This window comes from Heptranchias perlo, chromosome 16 (genome assembly GCF_035084215.1).
Source record: "Heptranchias perlo isolate sHepPer1 chromosome 16, sHepPer1.hap1, whole genome shotgun sequence".
Classification (NCBI taxonomy): domain Eukaryota; kingdom Metazoa; phylum Chordata; class Chondrichthyes; order Hexanchiformes; family Hexanchidae; genus Heptranchias; species Heptranchias perlo.
Window position 1 is genome coordinate 15,741,691 of NC_090340.1, and position 22,650 is coordinate 15,764,340.

The following is a 22,650-nucleotide window of genomic DNA, read 5'->3' on the forward strand; positions in this document are numbered from 1 at the left end:
TGTACCAAATTTACAGTGAGCAGAAGTAAAGAAACTTTTGGAGACTGTCTGTTAAGACGTTGTCATATGTTTGCACAGTTACTGGGCAACCTTGTACAGAATGTAGAATGTCTTCCTCACCAGCTCCCAGGTCTGAGCCACAGGTGGGGCTGCATTGACGGACTCTGTCATCTCCACCGATGCCACTCTGGTGGTACTGTTTATTCCATGATGACCCTCTTCTCAAAATAGAACCCCCTGCAGCAGGACTTCCAAAGCCTGATTGCTGAACGAGGCCATTATGACCCCTGTCATTTTTCTGCCAATAAAGAAGCACACCTTTCAGGTAGCCAGCAGCCTCTAAGAGCTGCAGGCACAGGAATTCCTCCTTTCTCACTGTGAACTCTCAGCACATCATGCACTAAGTGCTAGGAGTGCTATCAAAATATTTTAATGAGTTGAGCTCGCATATTGGATATCCTCTTGCCCCTAATGCGGGCACAGCTCCCCATTCAGCTGGACTAGTTGGCCACTTCAGTGTTTGGCTATTGGTCATGTTTGAGCCCAGTTGTGCGAGTTAGACAAGAGTTGCTGGTACCCAGGCTTGAAGTATTTGGGAGATATCCATGTGTATTAGATGGTCATCTGTATTATCAAACAAAGAATGGGCAGAACGAAGGCATCACACTGAGGCCAAAACTTGCCTCCTCAGTGTCTCCTCAAGTCAGTTCATAGGATGTTTGTCAGTGTTCAGCCATGCCTAAAGAATGCATCTAGCTGGGTCTGTTAAGGTATCCTGAGTGTAGCTCAACTATACACAGTACTTTTTACTAAGTTAGTCAAGAGTGATTGAATAAGTACAGGAAGTATCACAGCCTGTCTTGGGATTGGATAAAGTGTAGTAAACTGGATGACTTAGGAACAAAGAAGGCATGAGTCAGTCATGGATAGGGCTAGTGATTTCTCATAGTGTCACATCCCATGGCAAATCCCATGACTTTTGCAGTCTACTGCAATGAGTTTTATTTTCCTTGTCACGCTCGTAATGGTGGATTGATATTGTTTCCTTGTTCTTCTCCCTTCCCAAACCCAGAAGTTTTTGATGACCTGCAAGAAGTAGCAATCCACTCAGTGAAAAGGAAAAAAGGCATTTTATCTCTATTTTTAAAAAAAAAGGTTTTGGTGAGATTCGGATGAGCATTTGCTGAGATTTCATATGTGATGTCACTCCCTCTAGCAGGCGGTAGGAGTTCAAGCACTAAATTCACAGCCCACACTGGCAACCAGATCACCTTGGTAAGAATTATTTTTCTCTCCTGTCCTGAGGTCCTGTAAATCTCATTCTCTTTTTCAGGGTGGAGCCTCTGCTTCGATATTTACTGGAAGCTCCTGTCCATTTCCATAGATAGGGAACTCCCTGTACCTGTTGGTTTGGTTTCACCCAAAACTGCTCCATGGTTTTAGCTCTTTCGCCATGATAAATCAGCAGTCCGAGACACGGTTGCCCTTGGTGATACTTTTATTATCATGTTGCTGGCCATGACATTCTGTTCATAGCACTAGTATCAGGTTTTTATCTGCATATTTTAAGTTTTTTTCATCATAATTGGAATTATGATCTTGGTTCTACTGTTAACTGCAATGATTGTTTATGAAATATGTTAGTGATGCAGATCACCTACAGTCAGTTGTGCAGTGGTCTTCAGGAGTAAATGTGAAAAGTATTTCACATATATGTTCATATTTCTGTTATACCGTAAGAAATCATAATATATAATGGTATAGTGATCCAGGAAACAAGTGTTAATTTTATTCCAATATTTTGAACATTTGAAATGGCTCAGCTGCTTTCTTCTGTGACATTGGAGAAATTTTAGTGACATCCTATATTTCATGACAGAACATAATTCCTTGTACTTTAAGCAGTACCCTGGTATTTGATTCACTGTGAACAGTAACCGTTAATATGTTTGATTTAGGTTTTTATCCACAACCCCCATATCCGTAGTCAGCGCTTTGCCTCCAGCCGCTTACTGCAAGGTGGCCAGGATTCCGATACCTCCCTCCTGAACATAAACCAGAGTGTCAGCTGTCTCACTGCAGGAATGCTAAACTCCAGTCTTGGCTATGACATGCTCCTTGTCGGCACACAGACTAACCTGCTTGCCTATGATGTACATAATAACTCTGATGTCTTCTACAAAGAGGTAAGGCTTTAATTCATCACATTAATTGTCGGGGAGTGTATCATACTGAGTTTTTTTTTAAAATACCCTGTTCAAAGTTCCTGGACCTGTTTTTTCTTTTAGGTAGGAAAATCTTTCTTGGACATTCGATAGAATAAGTTTGATTACGTTGACACGATTCGTGCCACTGGATGGTGCTGTAACATTGTGTATTCAAAAGGAAAGCTTTGCACTGTACTATTGCCTGACTCCAGGCACTGTTCCTGATATGCGAAAATTGAGAATTGATCAGAGCAACTCTGCCACCAAAAGTGTAAACATTTTTTTTTACTCATGAATTTTGTGCTTCTCAATGTCAGTGCTGCACAATAGACTGTTTTCCATTTTTTTTCCAGCACTGGTGGTACATTTTTTTTTTTGGATTCCCTGGGCATACCAGAGCTAGCTATAAGAATGCTATAATGTTCTGGGGTGGATGCCAGATCCTCTTTTTGTTATAATCTCCTCTTCCTTGGCCCTCTCCCCAGTAACAACTTATAACTGCTCTCTTCAATTTGACTTTTTCTCTCCCCTCTACTTTTTTGATTACTCAGCTTAGTCAAGTTTTCTTCCATGTTTTTCACCCCCTCTGGCTCCATCACCGTTTGAGGTATAAGGAGGGTACTTTGGTCAAATGCAGCTCCAAGGTTGTTAGGGGCCTGAATGCATTTTGATGCTTCCCCAATTGCAGATTAAGATCCCAGCACAGATGCACTGCCAGTTCACGACTAGATGGTTAGTTTCAGCATGCAGCTGTGAGCAAAGGGCACAACCGAGGCCACTGATAAGCTATACGCTGCATTATGAGGGATCTGCAAGTCACCTCTCATCTAATGGGACTGACATCTCTTATCCTTGCTTTTTCTATTCTCCGTTGCCATCATGAAAAATATGCAAGTACAGCCTAAGAGTCACCATTTACCGTGGCCTCTGAGACTCAAAATTGGACCCAGTGCATCCATATCTCTTCTCACTTTAACCTGCACACTTGCAACATTTGCTGCATGTCGTCAAATCTTGATTCTATTTATTTCCATCACATTCCTTAACTGCTCAGTCCTGTCTGCCCAATAGACAATTAAAAAAATCCACCATGTTTGTTGGGTCCACCCCTCCCTGGAGAATAAGACCTCTGCTCTTGATGGTATCTTTCCCATTATCCTTAATATACCTCCAAATCTTTCTCTGTCCTATCCCACCACTACAAGCTCTCTTATTCCTAGTTTATTGCTCCTTCAAATTGGAAATTTACCCATTTCTACCATATCCCTAGAAAAAGGATACGTCCTATTCTTAAACTAATTGTTTTTTTTAAACTTATGAATGTTAGTTCCAACTCAAATTATCCATCACCTTGGAAGTTCTGACATAAACCACAATTCCCAGTATGGTTTTTACCCGTATGACTATTCCACTGGTGATCTTGGCCATGATTTTAGCACGGCGGTGGGAAGTCAGTGGTTGGCTGGATTTGCACGTGGGGATCCCAGAGGCAAAGTGAGCGTGTTTAAATCTGCAATCGTATCTCGATTGCAGTCAATTACTGTAGCTCATTCCTTCTAAGGGTGCACCATGCAGGACATACAGCCATGCCCCAGCGCTGATATTCGCACTTCGGTGGGTCCTGTTACTCAGTTGGGTTGTCACCTGGTGATTCACCACTCACAAGTGAGCACGAGTAGACACTGGTGGCAGGGGCAGCTGTGGAGAGTCCATGTCAGGGAGCACACGCCTCTCCAAGCTCTGCTCAGCTGGAAATTGATGTTGAACCTTGTAGGCCATCGTTGAGAAGGATAATGATAGAGGTGCAGCAGCAACTTTGCGAGATAATGGAAAAAATGCCATGCACACGCTCCACAATAGCAGAGAGGATGGAGGAGACCAACTCCATCGCTAGTGGTTTGGTGGCGCAGGTAAGTGCGCGAATATCTGTGCTGGAGAGTATGGTAGCCTCCATCGAGCTTCAAGCATGGCTCTCAAATGGGTCCATGCAGGCCATGGCAACGGCCGTGTGGACTCTAGATGCCAACATGTCTGCCGCCTTAAACAGGCAGACAGATAAGTTGGCTGTCGCCTTACAACATGGCACATCTGCTCGCCAACCTGCTGGCCAGCAGTGTGGTGGGAGTAATGTTGCACTAGCCTGGGTGGGATGATGGCAAAAAGGTACATGGAAGTGGGAACTTCACTCAAAGCGCTCCCATGTCTCACCCGTTGCCTCGTCCTCAACCAGTACCCGCAATGCTGCCTCCTCTCCCAATGGCCGAGTCTGCCCCTGCACAGGAATAGGTGGAGCAGTCTTTGGCGGGGCCCTCACGGGGTCCAAAGCCCAGAAGTCGTAGGCCAAGAGCATCTCAGCAGTCACGGCAGGGATCTGAGCATCCTGCCAATACCTCTGCTGAAGCCACAGGGGATGCACCATGTAGAAGCAGTAGAAAGAGAAAGGCTAAGCAATTGTAATTCAACAAGGGTATGCCCGATGAGCTGTCATGTTGTTAATTTATATATTTTTTTGTCATGGCACATTAAATTTAATCATTATCACCACCACTGCCGCGTTTTGGCCATTATCGAGTCCCTTTTGTGAATTCCCCCTTTCATGTGCTTCATCATGAATGACAAGTCATGATGCTACCCATTGGGCGTGTGTGCAATTGGTGTATGTGTGGTTGAAGGACAGTTTTATGCAAACAGAGGTAGGGGGGTGGGGGGAGGGGTGTTGGTGTTGGTGGTGGTGATTGTTCCAGGTGGCCTGAGTATTTCAAAGTCTTCAATTTGCACATCTCATAATGAGAACCTGTTAGAGATGAGGGAATCCCTGGCAGCAATGTGCGCGGCTGTTCTGGCGATGGGTTCCCCACCTTCATTTTCCTCCTCCTCAAGTGTAATGTGGAATGGATCCATTCCGCCCCCCCATCCTGATCTTGTCAGTTTGAGGGGCTCCAAAATATAGGTAAATTTGTCTGAACACAAGAATTCCTAGTCTCAACAAAGAATTCTCAGTCTAAACACGAAGAACTCCCAGCCAAACGTTTGTCTGAGAGAACTGAGTGCTCAGCTGCAATACTTCACCTTTTATTGAGATGTGTCAATCACAGGTCTAAATGAGCTCCGGCTGCAACTCACCTCCGTTACAATGGCATGTTTCAGAAGCCACTGGAGATATGTTCAGGAGTAGTTAAATCCGTTTCTGTTGCAGAAACCACAAAAAGTTAAGTACCTAAAGTTTTACGACTACCTGAAAAGGCCCTTTAAATATTGGCCCGCCAGCTTTTAGTGGGGACGGGACTTCCAGGTTTCTATCATGTGCCCGCATCCTAACATGCCTGGGTTAAACCTGGAGGTGGGCGAGTTGGAGCCGGGATACGGTCCCGCTCCAAAAAGCTGCTACTTTAACCTCCCGCTCGCACCCAACCCACCCGTTCTTGGGGGTTAAAATTACCCCTCTTGTGCCTGTGTTGCATAGCTCTACAACTCAGCTCTTGAACACTTTATTGTTCTATTATTGCCAGACTCTATCATTTTTAAAGCACTTCGCTGAGTCTGGCATCATGCTCTTCTAGATGAGTTATCATCATATGGCCTCCCAGCCATGTTCATGGCTATCTAATTTCCTCTGAAAATTCTTCATCTGTTTGGCAGTTGATGTTTTATTTTCTGACTGTCTTCCCTTACCTTGGGTCCCCAACTCCCATTCTGCTCATGTTTCAAATCAGTGACCATCTCCACACATGATTCAATCCCATCCACTCAGAGTTCCTGATCTAAGCAAAACATAAATGCAAAATCCTGATCCTAGTGTAAAATGCCCTCCAATTATTATACTCTGTCCTCTAAATATAGACAATTCACTGGAGACAGATTTAGAAGTGTAATTATTTTTGTGTAAAATATTTTCTGGTTATTATAATTTCGATGGAATTGCTGAATAATTTAAAGAAGTTCATTTTATTGGCCAATTACATCATTCCTCATTGCTTTAGAGGAAATGAGATATCTGTGCACTTATTGATGTCAGTAAGTTGCCCTTGTTACTTTGTTCAATTCAAGAACTGCTAGTTAGAGGCAGTTTGTGGAGAGACATTTTGTAAAAAAAAGTTTCCTCTGATGTAACACTGTGAAACCTGTTCTGGTAATAACATACATTGAGTAATCAGGGGCAGCACTTGTTGAAGTTAAGGTTTTGAAGCAACCTGTTGAGAAATTCTGTGACTCGCTGTCTCTCTCTTTGTAGGTGGCAGATGGAGCCAATGCAATAGTGCTGGGACAGCTGGGGGAGATCCCCTCTCCATTGGCAATTATCGGAGGGAACTGCACACTCCAGGGTTTCGATCAGGAAGGAAATGACATTTTCTGGACGGTATGGAAACGCAGAACTGCACCAGGATTGAATCCCAGAATTTGGTTGGGGAGGCATGTAGGACAGGGTGGCACTGCACAGTGCAACATGAGGAAGAGATAATAAATAGGCCAAAGAGTTGGTATCCTTGTTCCAGATTAGTGTCTACATCCATGGGGCAGACCTGCAGTGAGAGTTCCCTCCTCAATAGTTTGTAGGGTGACAGAATAATTAGAAGTGTTTTGAATATTTGGGCCGGTATAGTGGTGCAGCAACTCCATCTCAGCCATACAGCAATAGGAGACATAGGGAGAGAGGCAGAATTGGATAGTGAGTCACCTGGGTCTCCTAGTCGTTGGTTATAGAATAACTTTAACAGAAGTTTGACAGCAGATTCCTGTGCCCCCGCCCCAAAGAAAGAAAAGAACCCCCATATATTATTTTTAAAAATAGTGTTGGATTTGAGCAAGCAGATTAGACCATGGGATACAAGTTCAATGTCGATCAAGCCAGGAGTCAGGACTCTTTTCCAAAGGAGGTTTTCAGCAAGTATTACTTTGTGAAGATATATATATTGAACCACCAGAATATCATTACATTTATCAGATTCTCTTCATCTAGAAAGATCTATGTTTCATCTGGTTTCGGCAGCTCTAAAAGCTCCATTATTGGATATACTTTGCCAGGATTCGTCTTTGTAATCCAATGTCCGTCTTCCATTATAACATCACAGCATCATGTTACATCAGGCATGTTGTCTCCTAGATACAGTAACACACTGAGAGGGAGTTTGGTGGGAGGGAGAGGTTGTCATTAATATCATCATTTGACATACTTCAAATATTTTGATGGCAAATGGAAAGCGGTACAAGAAAAACACGTTACTAGCCTCTTGACAGGGCTTGAGTGATATGGGGGACTGTGGTTCAGACTGTTCATTTCACACGGTGATTTGAGCAAGCGTAGACTTTTAGTCCATGCCCCAGGACATTTCTTTTGCACAGAAAAGCAAGAAAAGAAATGAGCTCTCTCAGTGACTCGTTTGCAGTTTGACTGGTTGGAAAATTATCGAGGAATGAGATCAGGTGAAGTGACATTTGTGCACGTGTCTGCAAATCTTCTGAAAAAGCCGTTGCAGCAATGCTCACAACCATTTCCACAGAAATAAATCTATATAACCTTGCTGTGATCTAGTCACAGCCATTGACTGGATCATAATTAGATCATATGGATTTATTTAAAAGGGAACATCTGCCTATTTTTCTTACAGAAGGAGAAAAAGAGCCAGAAATAATCCTGAGATATTTGAGCTGACAATGAGGGAAAGTGTCTGAGAATCATACAGAGATATAAAACAAGGGAGATAGAAAGAATGGAAGACAAACCAAAAGGCAGAGACAAAGAATTGGACAATGGAAGACAAGAGAGAGTGTTTTTTTCTGCAAGCACCACTGAAAATGGAGTAGTAATGCCTTAAAAAACGTCTATTATTTCAATTAATGGGCATTCTGTAATGGGAATAGTTGTTCTAACAGAATATTTGATCAGACAATAATTTGTCCCCTGTACAGATTAATAGGAAAGGAATGCCTTCTGCACTGTAGATAGGTCGGCTGGGATCTTCCATTTTTGTGGAATCCTGGGGTATCTTTGGTGCTGCCATGAGGATGTGCCGCTGACCCTAGCTGATTTTCTGAGGCAGAAATAGCAGCATCAGGCCTTGGAGGGCTTAATGTGGCTAGTGGTGTGTGGACAAGATGAAGACGGTGGAGAATTTTTGAAAATTGCAGACCTAGGAATTAAATTGATTGATTCAATTCCTTTCGGGAGATTTAAAATTTAAAACCCCTCTCCACCACCCATATTAATGCTGGACACCAGGAATGCCCAGCATTGCTAAGGTAAAAATTATGGGGAATAAATTGCATGCTGTATTCCTGTCATTTATGAATCATTATAATACATTTGTCCATATTTAGTGGGGCAAGCGGGAACGGCTCCCAAAGAATTTTCTGCCATGTTCCACTTGAGTTACTTTGGAAAGCTAGCATGACTTAAGCAGAAAATCCCACCCGTCATGCTGAGTTCTACAACTGATCCTATAAATTAGCTGTTGGATATATGTACTTTTTAAATAAAAGCAATAGTTATAGTTTCATTGGTATAGCCTTCCCAGTCCAACAGCCTGCTTCTAATAAAGTTTAGGCAGATGAAATATGGCTGGAATTGTTTTGAGAAAATTGTGTACAGTCTGCTCCAAAAGGTGTGAGTGGGCCTCTTATGCAGCCTCTACTGGCTGACTTCTTACTGTTGGAGAAGGGTAGGGTAAGTGATTTTGCACAGTGTAACAGTGTAGCGATAAATTCTGCACATTACTACACTTAAAGTGTGCAGTGTTATTTTCTGGCCTGAGTACCACAGTTTTTAATAAAATGTCGGCAGTGAAAATGCAGATGTCTGAGCAGCAACAAATTACTTGCTCTGAGATGGGGTTGGGAATCTTCAGTATTTTTTGCTGTCAAGTGGAATCATTACATATACTCTGATGTTTTTTCTTTGAATATTTTGTTTGTCGTAGGAATGTTTCCAAAAAGAGAATTCCACAGTAGTATTTTAGCAATGTTTTGTCTTTGCACTAATACTAAATCTGGTGCACAACTGTTTTAGTCCTCCACATCAAGCACTGTCAAGCCTCACTCTCCTCCACCAAAACAGCCCCCTACTTCAGGATCATCCTGGCGAGCAAAGATAGCCCCACCACTTCTTTTCTCCACTACCAACCATTTCCTTAAACCTCCTTCCCAAGCCCCCTCCACTCCTAACAACAAGTGCGAGGAGTTAATGGACTTCTTTGGCACTAAGATTGAGACCATCCATTCAGCTGCCTCTGTTGTTTCCCCCCTTTCCCTTGCCCATCAAGCCAAACCTTCCCCCAGCCTCCTCCCTGCCCTAGGCCTGAACCTGCTCTCTCTAGTTTCTTTCCTATCTCCCCTCATTCCCTCTGAGTTCATCTTATCCATCAGTCTCACTTCCTGCTCCCTTAACCCCATTCCCAGTAAACTGCTGATCATCCAACTTCCCGCCCTGGCCCCCATGCTAGCTGACATTGCAAATGGTTCCCTTCCTCACTGTCCTCCTTTTCAAAATTGCCATCATCTCCCCCTTCTTCAAAAAAATCCACCCCTGACCCCTCTGTCTTTGCAAACTACTGTCCCATCTCCAACCTCCCTTTCCTCTCCAAAGTTTTTGAATGTGTCGTTGCCTTCTAAATCCGTGCCCCTCTTTCCTGCAACTCCATATTTGAATCTCTCCCCTGCCACAGCCCAAACCAAAGTCACGAATTACTTCCTCTGGGACTCTGACTGTCATGCAGTACCCTTCCTCATCCTCTTCAACCTCTCAGCAACCACAGACTTGGTTGCTGTAACATCCTCCTCCAACAATGCTGCCCTTAGCGTATCCCGCTCACCTAGCACCCTTGTCCTTGTTGACCTTCATTGCCTCGCAGTCCCCCAACGCCTCAAATTTAAAATTCTCACCCTTGTATTTGATCCTTTCATGGCCTCATTGCTCTCTACCCCGTAACCTCATCTAGCCCTACTACCTCCACTGACCCTAACCTTTTGTGCATTCTTTCTCCCTTCGCTCCACCATTGGTGGCCGTGTCATCAGCCGCCTGGAACCCACGCTCTGGAGTCCCCTTCCAAAACCCTCCACCTCCCTCTCTTCCTTTAAAACCCTCTTTAAAATGCACCTCTTTGACCAAGTTTTCAGTCACCCCTCCTAACATCTTTTTTGACTTGGCATCCATTTTTGTCTGTTAATGCCTCAGTGAAGTGTCTTAGGACGTTATTCTATACATTAAAGGAGCCATATAAATGCAAGTTGTTGTGCAAACACAGCCGTGCAAGGTCACCGATGCATATGTAGGCATGAAAACCTATTGTCCTTACAAATCTCACCAAAATAGCAGAACACATCCTTCTAAAGAGAGAGCACTGGTTTCAGATGTGACCACATATCTTCAATGTCAATTAAATTATAAATTAGCACAAATTCTTGAAACGATTCAGGTTGTGAATGCTAAAATGCTTGTGCTTTTCATTCAGGTCACTGGGGATAATGTCCGATCACTGGCTCTCTGTGACTTTGATGGGGATGGGAAAAAGGAGGTGAGTCCACGTCATTCAGTAAAATGCCATTCTCAACAGAAAGAAACACACTAACAGTTAAAAATGTTCCGTATCCATACGGTGGATTACTGATTTTTGGGGTAGGGGTGTGTGGATATTGGTGGAATACATTATTCACCATGTATGCATGTGCATTCATATCCCTCAACTGTCTCAGTTTAATCATGTACATCCCAACACCAAACGGTGTCTTTGATGAAAGCAGTGAGGGCATGCAAACTCAAGCCGGGACAGTCAGCTAATTTTCCAGCTCAATGAGAACTTCCTTCCAATGGGTTGAGACGTATGATGCATTACTGATGATGTGTTTAATGAGACTGCTGCCTTCTGCTTTTTCACAGCTTCTAGCTGGCTCAGAGGACTTTGATATCAGGGTCTTCAAAGAAGATGAAATCATGGCAGAAATGTCAGAGACGGAGGTAAGAAGGATTGCCTCCCCAGTGTGCCAACAAATTATTGAACCGATGATTAGCCACTGTAGTGAAAACTTAAAATAGTAGTTTTTGTAGATAGTTTATGCAGTGAAGTCTGAAGCAGTGTCATGATTTTCCTCTGTGGGATGAACTTGGATGTTAAAAGTTTATTTTCATGCCTTTCCATATATTAATTTCCCTCTTAATTCAGCCAGGCTAATGGTGGGGATCATTACAATAAGTCCCAGGTCCCTGAGAAGGCAGAGAAAAAATTACCAGGTTTCTTGTTCCTGATATCCATTGACTCCTAAAAAGTGCATGTGTGAAAATGTCATGTGAGGACAGAATTATGCTGAGCTGTGATCAAATAACTGCCAACCTTCACTGTCTAGGCATACAACTGAAAAATGGTTTATTCAGCAGGATACTGTAGCTCAGCAGATTTTATTCAGCTCAGCTTGTGCCACCAGATTTATACCTAGTTGAAGTTGTCTTGAGCAGAGGAGGGAAGAAAATGGAAGGGGAAAATTAAAAACTCAGCCTCCAGTATCATGCACCATAGTGAGAGAATGGGCAGGTGAGATGGTGTTCGGCCTCTGCCAGTGTTGTTTTCTAATAGCTGCTACAGGTGCCAAGGGCAGTTTAGGACTCACCTGCTGGGTTTCTATGTGCTGGGGAAGTAAGTGATTGTTGCTGCTTACTGACAAACTAGGCTGAGGTCCAGAACTCGTTCCATAGGCAGTCCCTTACATAAAGGTGTATAGACTGCTCTAAGGCACAGCACATTGGCAACCCAACGAGATACCAGCACTCAGGTACTTCCAACTTGGACAGCATTGCAGTGAAGTCTCCAGTTACAACAGTTCAGAAATATGTTCAGAGATCCATGTGCAATTGGTGGTAGTTTGATGGTCTCAATGAATCTTGTCCAGAAATTATTTTTACATCATTAAAGGGTGTACTCATTGTATCTGAGCTGCCACTGGCTACGACAGTATTGGTTGTGCTAATACATGTCGAATGTTAGCAGGCTGGTTGGTTATTATTATTTCCGTATAAAAGTCAACTCCAATTTTCACCAGGTGTTCATGCTCATGTTTTTACTGTGTGGAGTTGCAAAGCAGGACAGTACATGGATAACATGAACTGGTGGTTAATGAAAACCAGTAGGGTCAAAGGACCTGGCAATAATTTGCTCTGACTCTGTTTTGAATCTCCTATCAAGTAAACATCTCTGCCTCTCTTCCTTTAAGGCACTCTTTAAAACTTACCTCTTTGATCATGCTTTTGGTCACTTGTCCTAATATCTCTTTATATAGCTTGGTGTCAAATTTTGTTTCCTGTGAAGCATCTTGGGATGTTTTACAATGTTAAAGGTACTGTATAAATGCAAGTTGTTGTTGCTTGATCGCCTAGTCTAATGGTTGTATTTTTACCCCTCCCAAATACCCCATTAGGTGATGAGTATTTCCTATGTACAAATATTCACATGTAGACATTATTCTGAACAAGAGTATGGGTTTTCCCTTTACAGACTATTACAGCGCTATGCCATATGCACGGGAGCCGGTTTGGATACGCCCTGGCAAACGGCACTGTCGGAGTGTATGACCGGGCCACACGCTACTGGAGAATCAAGGTACATATACAAAGTTAGATTGAAATGGCCAGGCTTGTGCTTACAGACCTGTATAAGGTGAACAAATGCATTGAGGTGTCAAAGAAACTGGTCAGCAGAAAGATGGGATAAATAGACTGACTGGACAACTTGATGCCTTTTCCAAACATGGTCTTGGGGTGTTGATGGTGCAGTGGGTTAGACATTGGTCTTTCCTCTCTGGGAACTGGACTGATTGGATGAAACTTTCCTGTCTGCTGGCTGTAAGGGTGGTACAGGGTTTGGGCAGTCACAGCCCAGTTTCACAGCATAAAACTGCTAATTTAGAACTAATTTTCTCTTAAATTATCAATGTCACTCAAGGAATGCAGGATAGCTGGCTTGGGAGATGGAAAAAGCAGCACATTGATACAATAGGTGCATCATCTGAGGTTGGGTCAAAGGGACTTTGTTTGGATAGATTAGAAGGAGATTTACTCTGCATCTACCTAACCTGGGAGTGCTTATTGCTAACAGTGGATGCTTGAAATGGAAAATGTTCCATTCTTCAGCATTAATGAACATAAAACATTTTTTTTAAGGTCGTGATGTGTGAACTGTCTTTTTTGTAAGGCAATCTTTTTCATGCTTATTTCTTCCCCCTATCTCCTTGGGCCACACAACACTTATAAGTTATTTGCTCCCAGTACTCCGCTAGCATTTCTTTGAACCAGGCATTGGGAGGTGCATGAGAGTGCAACAAGATGACTTCCTGCTGATTATTTTCATCTGTCAGTAACACCACCAGCTGATACTCCTTCTTTAAGATCACTTTTCATTATAGTGTATCCTGAGTTGGATTTGGTCTCGAGAGGTTGAAGTGAACTACAAAAAGAGAGTATGCAGTACTGACCTCTGACTATTGGATGTGCTAGTGATTATTATAAATGCAGTACTATGCTAAGCATTGTCCACATATGTTGGCAATATCTAGTAACATGAACTTACCTCTCTAGTTAAGTGGAGATTTATCAAAAACAAAGTGCAGACATTAATAAACATTTGTTGCTAGAAGCGAAGGGTTGAAATTAGGATCTAAAATTTTGATTTTTAAATGGCATCTTACCTTTCAGCCTGCTGTACTTATAATAAATTGCACTGTAACAAATGAGAAAGGGAATTAAAAAGAAAAAAAGTATAACACTTGGTCGGATTTGAATCAAGCTTAGTGCTCTGAGTGAAGTGACAAGGCCATATAGTCTGCTGCTGGTCCTGAGTCTCTAGCAGTGGTACAGACCCGTGTTTCTGTCAGCCAGTCATTTTCATTTTCAGTGCTTCAGTTAACTTGACCTTTTTTTGTGCTTTTCATTTTTTGCAGTCTAAAAATCATGCCATGAGTATTCACGCTTTTGACTTGAACTCGGATGGTGTTTGCGAGTTAATCACTGGCTGGTCAAATGGGAAGGTGAGTCATTGCTATACGTGTGTCACAATTAACGGGAGGGATGTAGTGAGAAATGTTGAATGGCTGGCAGCTGCTTTTAAGATGGCCGTTCTGTCTTAGGGTTCAAATAGTATTGTAAACCACGAGGGAAGACCTTGAGTGACTTCTGTGGCTGAACTCAAGATTGGATGCCAATAATTCTCGGTTATGTGTCCAATGTTTATTATTTAGAGTTTAACTCTGGCTTTTTTATTTCCATCAGGGATTAGTGACAAGTGACATGGGCTTTGCATGGTGTAATGGAGCTGTGATGCAGGCCTTATGATATAATAGAGCTGTGACTCAGGGTCTTGTGGAAAAACAGGACAGTGATTCAGGGCCTCGTGATAAAACGGGGCAGTGACTCAGGGCCTTGATAGAACAAAGCATTTATTCAAGACCTTGTGATAAAATGGGGCAGTGGTTTAGAGCCTCGTGATATAATTGGACTGTGATATGGGGCCTGATATAATAGTGACATAGGGCCATATGTGATATAATTGGACTGTGACACAGGACTTGGTATGCTATAATTGGACTGACACAGGACTCTATTGATTGGAGCACTGTCTTGGCCTGAATATGATATAGTCACTGTTGCTGGCTTATTTTAAATGGTGCATTACAGAATACTTCATTCTCTTTCATATAACATAATTAGTTGCATAATAAATGTGTTTTCTCCTTTCTGGTTAATTTTTTGCTGTCTTCTTTTCTTGAAGACATTGACATCTTGCTGTAATACAATTTATTAGCCTTGCCAGTGAGTGTTGGAAGGCTATTTGACTTTAGTAGGCATCTCGACCAAACCTGTTCCTTTACGTACCCAAATCCCATACATATGCATTTGCAGCACAGGCCACTGGATGGGATCTGTGGCCGATTTTGCCCTCTCAAGATGCTTGTTACAAAAATTCAGGCATATGGTATGAGGAAATGTAGCAGCATGGATAGAAAGTATGTTGGTCAACAGGAAACAAAGTGTTAGAAGTTCCTTCCCCCTTCCCAAGGCCACATGTCAAAAGAAGAGCTGCTCCTAAGTCTCTGCCTCTTTGTAGTCAGTTGCTGCCAGGTGTGTGAGTGGCACTGTGGATCCCACTCTCCATTTGGAAGTGATGTACCCCAGGGATCAGCTCTGCTGTTCTCCCATCCCACGCTTTTCTTCTTCCTGCGTCATCAATTGCCAAAAAGGCAGACAGCAACCTCAGCTCGGGGCTGTGCCAGTGCTGTAGCACCATACATATGCCCCAAGGGATCTGTAAGAATGTATTTATAGTGACTGATCTGCCAGTTTTTTCCCTCCTCTGCCGTTGGTAATTGTATAGCCTCTGCTCTCATTTGATGTTACACCATTAATTCCATGCCACGTGCATTGCAGCGCCAATCTTTTGCACTGCCATATGTGGTTTGAGGCTTTAATGGTAACGATTTGTTTTTTCTGATAAAAGTTTGGTCAGTTATTGCATTTCAAGCATTTTATTGCATCCCTGTACTGTGCACTTTTCAGGAAGGCGCTTTCTTCCAGGGAAGCAACTGACTACAAAGAGGCAGAAACTTAAGGAGCAGCTCTCCTTTTGACATGTGGCCTTGGGAAGGGGGAAGGAACTTAAAGTAAGAGAGGCGAAAAATAGTTCTTTACTTATCATCTATGTCATTGGCATTACTGTTGTTGGCCGTAATCACTCTTCACAGACTGCCTGTGTGTTACCCGGCAGATTGACGCACGTAGCGACCGCACTGGTGAGGTCATCTTCAAGGACAACTTTACCTCCTCTGTAGCTGGAATTGTGGAGGAAGACTACAGGATGGATGGACAGACGCAGCTCATCTGCTGCTCAATTGAAGGAGAAGGTAAACCTAACACTTTCTTTTCACCCTGACTTGTGTGAATTCAGATCAGAGGTTCACCGTTAATCCCTGTGATACTGCATTTTGCGAGTGTTTGCAGGGATGTAATTGAATGTGCATGCCACAGTGGCAATCTGAAGGAGCGGAGTAATAATTTAAAAGCACAAGGTTGGGGCTCCCCTGATGGCATAGTGAATAAAGGCACTGCCTGATATAATATTATGGTATACAGACCAGAAGATATCAGGTCGGATCCCTGATCTCTGCTATGATGGCTGTAGGACAGCTACAGTTGTGTTGGAGAAGGTGAAAAGAAGTCAGTCAGCATTCCTGCTCCTGTTGACTGTCCAGTGACTCTTGCTGGGTGTAAATGTGTGCATATCAGGTGATGATGAACCGCCCACCCCACAGTCAAATAGCCTGTTGACACTGTCCACTGTCACAAATGAAGAATACCCACTTGGGTGAGGTCTGCGTTTCCCCATCCAAATTATTTGTCTTCCGCTCTGTAGTTCGAGGTTATCTGCCTGCTGGTCGAGAGATGAAAGGGAATTTGATGGACACAAATGCAGAACAAGACTTAATCCGTGACCTGAGCCAGCGGAAACAGAACCTGCTGCTCGAACTGCGTAACTATGAGGAAAATTCAAAGGTAGGTTGTTAAACCACATGGTTATTGTCAACATCATCAGCTGTCATTCACTGGAAACATAAGCCATGAGAATCAGCACACTGATTGAATTCAAACTGCTATTTTTCTACCATGTTCACTCAAGTTGTTTGTTACAATAAGTTTTTCTCTAATTTTCTTTCCTCCTACCCCTGATCTCCAATGTGTAATGTATCTAATACATGCTATACCTGACTTAGACGTGCTGGATGGACCAGTGTAAAAGTATATTTAAGTCCTGCTGTACCTGACCAGGGCATGCTTGATAGGGCCACACACAAGGAGTTTTACTCTGCATCAAATCTGTGTTATGCTTGACTGGAGAGTTTCATTAACTGGTGAGGGCCATTCAGCATGGCTGACTGGCTGGCAGAGAGCACTGTGAACGGATGACTGACGAGCAAGAGATGTGGTTACACTGCTGACAAAATAACGTGTTGTGTTTGTGTCAGGTTGCCTTGAGTGCCTTGGGTGGAGAAGGGGATGGACAGATAGGCATTATTCCAGCCAACACACAACTGCAGACAGGCCTATCTGTCAACACAGACACCACCAACCAAAGTCCTCACGTGGAGCTGAATATTTCTACATTCAATGGTGAGTCTACCTTGAGACGTCTTAAGCTACAGATTGTAGGATAAATATCGAAGAAGAGGGTGTCTTTTTGCTTTTCATTCAAGACTGTAGGTACCTTTTTCTGCCTGCTAAGTTTTATAATTTTTCAAATTAATTTGTAGCTATTTGGTATTGCATTAATCTATATTTTTATATGTAGTTGCATTATTAAAAACTTTTTTGAATCAGCTGATTTATTGGCTCTGAAGTCACTTTCTAGCAAGCTCATTGGCGACCCACCCATAGCAAACCGACCATTGGGAATAATCATTGTGTTGTGATGTATAACACTATTTCCCAAAGCATTATTTCGAAGAAGAGCAGGGGAGTTCTCACCAGTCTCCTGGCCATTATCACATTACTGTTTGTGGGACCTTGCTGTGCACAAATTGGCTGCCGTGTTTCTTACATTACAGCAGTGGCTGCACTTCAAAAGTACTTCATTGGCTGTAAAGCGTTTTGGGACATCCTGAGATCGTGAAAGGCACTTTATAAATGCAAATTTTTTTTTAATGGATGATATCACAAAGGAGCTTCAAAGTGACAGGTTTTTTTTCAGTTGAGTGCTTACCTATCTACTTGCCAACCTTTCTGCCAGAAGATTGAAAACCATTACTTTGTATATACTGTACTCCAAGCCAATATTTTTCTCTGAGCAACTAATATATATGCTGCGAACAGCAACAGTGAAATTAGCTCCCTAGTGGTGAGCTGCTGCTGAATTTTTGCAGTCACTGTACTCAGCAGCACCATCATCAGTAGCTGCTTAGAAGTATTACAATCCTTACTGCAATCCAATTGCTGCAGGGTCACAATACTGCTGGTGGACTGTTTAGTACAATGGCTGCACAAACCCAGAAGATGTTTTGTGGACAGAAATTGAATAGTGTGGAGATGGACCTGGGTGAAGGTCAATCTGTTACACCTCTGGGATGTTAAGGATTGCGTTAGGTATGTTTTAGTGTTACGACTGCACCGTTTAACTGTCAGTTTATTGAAAGGGTGGAATTTGGATCAGTGCTTGAGAAGGTTTTCTGTGGAACTGACATATCAGCTGATTTTCTTTTTCAGTTTGAGACTTGCACACCCCTGCTGTTTTTGTCCTTGCTGCTGTTTAATGTTGGGAGTCCCAATTAAAACGGGAATGTTACCTCATCATTGGCCAGAATTAAGATTATTGCTCTAAGGGAAGAATATTTTGTATCTCTAGATGGGCAGTTGGATAAGATTAAACTAATTCAAGTGCCTTGGCTCAACTTAGTGATGATTCCACTGGACATTTGTTCAAAATATGTTCCATTCAGTATATCAGGTATTTTAGGAGAGGTTAATGGTGAAATAGGATTCCAAGCCTGAGACTAGATAAACTTGAAGTCCATTACCAGAGAAGGACCACCAGTTCCTTAGGTTTACAATTCAGTCCTTAAATTAGAATGTACAGGAGTGTGGTGAATCCCAAAAAGGCTCGATGTGACTTAAACTACAGAAGGACATAAATAAAAACATTACAGCAAGTTTATTTTGCAAAAGGAAAAGCAGTGGGGCTGAAGAATTGGGTATTGCTGACATTGTAACGGCATTTGAGATAGTAGCAAGTCATTCTGAGTTGTTAAGATCAAGCGAGGTTCCACTTTGGAAAAACACTAACCTTAAAATCAGAAGAGACGACTTCTTTTGTCACTAGAGGTTCGTATAAGTTCTGGAATCAGATAAGGAGAGCTGACCTGGATAGGGCCTTTGAGGAATTGTGGAAATGATTCCTCGTACCAAAGAGACACTATGCATGCACTGTGTGTAGACCTGCAGGTAAATGCATGATCTTATTTTTCATGCACTTTCTGGTCCCAATAAGATACCCATCCAAAACAAGAATTTCTTTCAGTATGGGAGTTGTAAATGTCTAGGGCCTGAGGATTATATTTGGGGTGAGGTGGGAGGTAGGACTTAGCTCTTGCAAATTGTGTGGTCTGTCCTATGAAATTAAAGCAAGCAGATAGAGTCAATTATATTGGAGAAAAAAGTACAAAAATGTAAACTGGAGACTGGATGACATTATGGTTCAATGCATTGTCCTTTCACCTCTGGGACCTGGACTGAAGGGATCAAAGTCATCTCTGTTAACAACAAGGATCCAAAGTGAAATGAAATTGGCGATAGTGTTATACTAGATCCCAGTGGGCGCAAGTCCATTGTACAAAACTGTCCGCGATCCATCACCAAATTGGCACTCATTCACAAAAGGCCACAAACGTGTCTGGTGTAGAAAATGCAAGTATGTAACACTGAGAGTGGGAGGTGCTCTTCTGAGATTGGGGTTAAGGACATTGTTGGGAAGCTTTATGTATGTGACCTTACCTGGGAGTTCCAAAACTAGAAATCTGTTCCATTCTTCAATCTTGACAACCATTACCCTGTGAGCACTAACATTTATGTCATCCTCTGCCACCCCCCCCCCCCCACCCAACCAACAAAAAAAGTTTGTTCAGAAATGTAGAAATTAATGGCATATAAATTTCATACATTGTACAATGCTCGAAACATTTAATGTTCTGAACATTTAAAGGAACAGTTCACATCTACCCATTTGGACTCCAGTATACCATTGGCTGTGGGGCACTGTTACCCCTAGCTCCTCAAGAAGTACACACGAGCATGGGACTCTAGCTCCTAGTTCAGCTGGACGTACTGTTGAGACTGGGTTCCAATACTCCAAGCTCCGCAGGGCACGCAGTTCATGCTGCAATCCAGCACCCCTAGCTCTGCAAGGCACACAATTAACGCTGGATTTCAGTACCTCTAGCTCTGCAGTGTACACAGACGAGGCTAAGAACATAAGAAATAGGAGCAGGAGTAGGCCATACGGCCCCTCGAGCCTGCTCCGCCACTCAGTCAGATCACGGCTGATCTTCGACCTCAACTCCACTTTCCTGCCCGATCCCATTATCCCTTGATTCCCCTAGAGTCCAGAAATCTATCTATCTCAGCCTTGAATATATTCAATACTCAGCATCCACAGCCCTCTGGGGTAGAGAATTTCAAAGATTCACAACCCTCTGAGTGAAGAAATTCCTCCTCATCTCAGTCTTAAATGGCAGACCCCTTACCCTGACTATGACCCCCTAGTTCTAGACTCTCCAGCCATGGGCAACAACCTCTCAGCATCTACCCTGTCAAGCCCTCTAATAATCTTACATGTTTCAATGAGATCACCTGTCATTCTTCTAAACTCCAGAGAGTATAAGCCCATTCTACTCAACCTTGCCTCAAAGGACAACCCTCTCATCCCAGGAATTAATCGAGTGAACCTTCGCTGCACTGCCTCCAAGGCAAGTATATCCTTCCTTAGATAAGGAGACCAAAACTATACACAGTACTCCAGGTAAGGTCTCACCAAAGCCCTGTACAATTGTAGTAAGACTTCTTTACTCTTGCACTCCAACCTTCTTGCAATAAAGGCCAACATTCCATTTGTCTTCCTAATTGCTTGCTGTACCTGCATGCAAACTTTTTGTGCTTCTTGTACGAGGACACCCAACTCTCTCTGAACACCAACATTTAATAGTTTCTCACCATTTAAAAAATATTCTGTTTTTCTATTCTTCCTACCAAAGTGAATGACCTCACATTTCCCCACATTATACTCCATCTGCCATCTTCTTGCCCACTCACTTAACTTGCCTATATCCCTTTGCAGATTCTTTGTGTCCCCCTCACAGCTTACTTTCCCATGTAGCTTTGTATCATCAGCAAACTTGGATACATTACACTGGGTCCCTTCATCTAAATCATAGAATCATAGAATCATGAATGTAGATTGTAAATAGCTGAGACCCAAGCACTGATCCTTGCGGCATCTCACTTGTTACAGCCTGCCAGCCTGAAAATGACCCGTTTATCATTACTCACTGTTTTCTGTCCATTAGCCAATCCTCTATCCATGTTAATATGTTACCCCAATCCCCTGAGCCCTTATCTTTGGTGACAACCTTTTATGTGGCACCTTATCGAATGCCTTTTGAAAATCCAAATAAACGACATCCACTGGTTCCCCTTTATCTAACCTGTTAGTTACATCCTCAAAAAACTCTAATAGGTTTGTCAAACACGATTTCCCTTTCATAAAACCATGTTGACTCTGCCTAATCATATTATGATGTTCTAAGTGCCCTGTTACCACTTTCTTAATAATGGATTCCAGCATTTACCCGACGACTGAGATCTGGCTAACTGGCCTGTAATTCCTTATTTTCTCTCTCCCTCCTTTCCTGAGTAGCAGGGTCACATTTGCTACCTTCGAATCCGAATTCTAGGGAATTTTGGAACATCATAACCAATGCATCCACTATCTCTGCATCCACCTCTTTAAGAACTCTGGGATGTAGGCCATCAGGTCCTGGGAATTTATCAGCTTTTAGTCCCATTAGTTTCTCAAGTACTTCTTCTCTACTGATATTAATTACTTTAAGTTCATCACTCTCATTAGATCCTTGGTTCCCCACTATTTCTGGTATGTTTTTTGTGTCTTCTACTGTGAAGACAGATACAAAATATTTGTTTAATCCATCTGGCATTTCCTGATTCCCCATCATGATTTCTCCTGTCTCAGCTTCTAAGGGACCAATGATTAATTTTGCTACTCTCTTCCTTTTTGCATATGTGTAGAAGCTCTTACAATCCATTTTTATATTTCTTGCTAGTTTACTTTCATGTTCTATTTTCTCTCTTTTTTTCAGTTTTTTCGTCGTCCTTTGCTAGTTTCTAAAACTCTCCCAATCCTCAGGCTTGCTACTCTTCTTGGCAACATTAGAGGCCTCTTCTTTTAATCAAATACTATCCTTAACTTCTTTAGTTAGCCACAGGTGGATCACTTTTCCCGTGGAGTTTATTATTTCTCAATGGGATGTATATTTGTTGAGAATATTGAAATATTTCTTTAAATGTTTGCCATTGCTTTTCAACCGTCATACCCTTTAATTTGGTTTCCCAATCTACCTTAGCCAACTTGCTACTCATACCTATGTAATTGGCTTAATTTAAGTTGAAGACTCTAGTTTCTGACTTAAGTACGTCACTTTCAAACTCAATGTGAAATTCTATTATATTATGATCAGTCTCCCCCAGAGGATCCTTTACTGTGCGATTACTAAGTAACCCTGTCTCATTACATAATACAAGGTCTAAAATAGCCTGTTCCCTGGTTGGTTCCATGACGTATTGCTGTAGGAACAGTCTCGAATGCATTTCATGAACTCGTCCTCCAAACTACCTGGCTTTGTCTAATACCCCGG

General features: G+C 42.5%; 1 protein-coding gene across 2 annotated transcripts in view; it reads left to right on the forward strand.

The window, feature by feature from the left end:
* Positions 1-22,650, forward strand: part of bbs2 (Bardet-Biedl syndrome 2) — a 52,091-nt gene that overhangs the window by 5,726 nt on the left and 23,715 nt on the right. For both annotated transcript variants that reach the window (XM_067997683.1, XM_067997684.1), the window contains 9 exons: positions 1,959-2,186; positions 6,439-6,564; positions 10,653-10,715; positions 11,078-11,155; positions 12,684-12,788; positions 14,125-14,211; positions 15,945-16,080; positions 16,590-16,729; positions 17,200-17,344. In XM_067997683.1, coding sequence (XP_067853784.1) covers positions 1,959-2,186; positions 6,439-6,564; positions 10,653-10,715; positions 11,078-11,155; positions 12,684-12,788; positions 14,125-14,211; positions 15,945-16,080; positions 16,590-16,729; positions 17,200-17,344 — 1,108 coding nt within the window. The remainder of the gene's footprint in view (positions 1-1,958; positions 2,187-6,438; positions 6,565-10,652; positions 10,716-11,077; positions 11,156-12,683; positions 12,789-14,124; positions 14,212-15,944; positions 16,081-16,589; positions 16,730-17,199; positions 17,345-22,650) is intronic.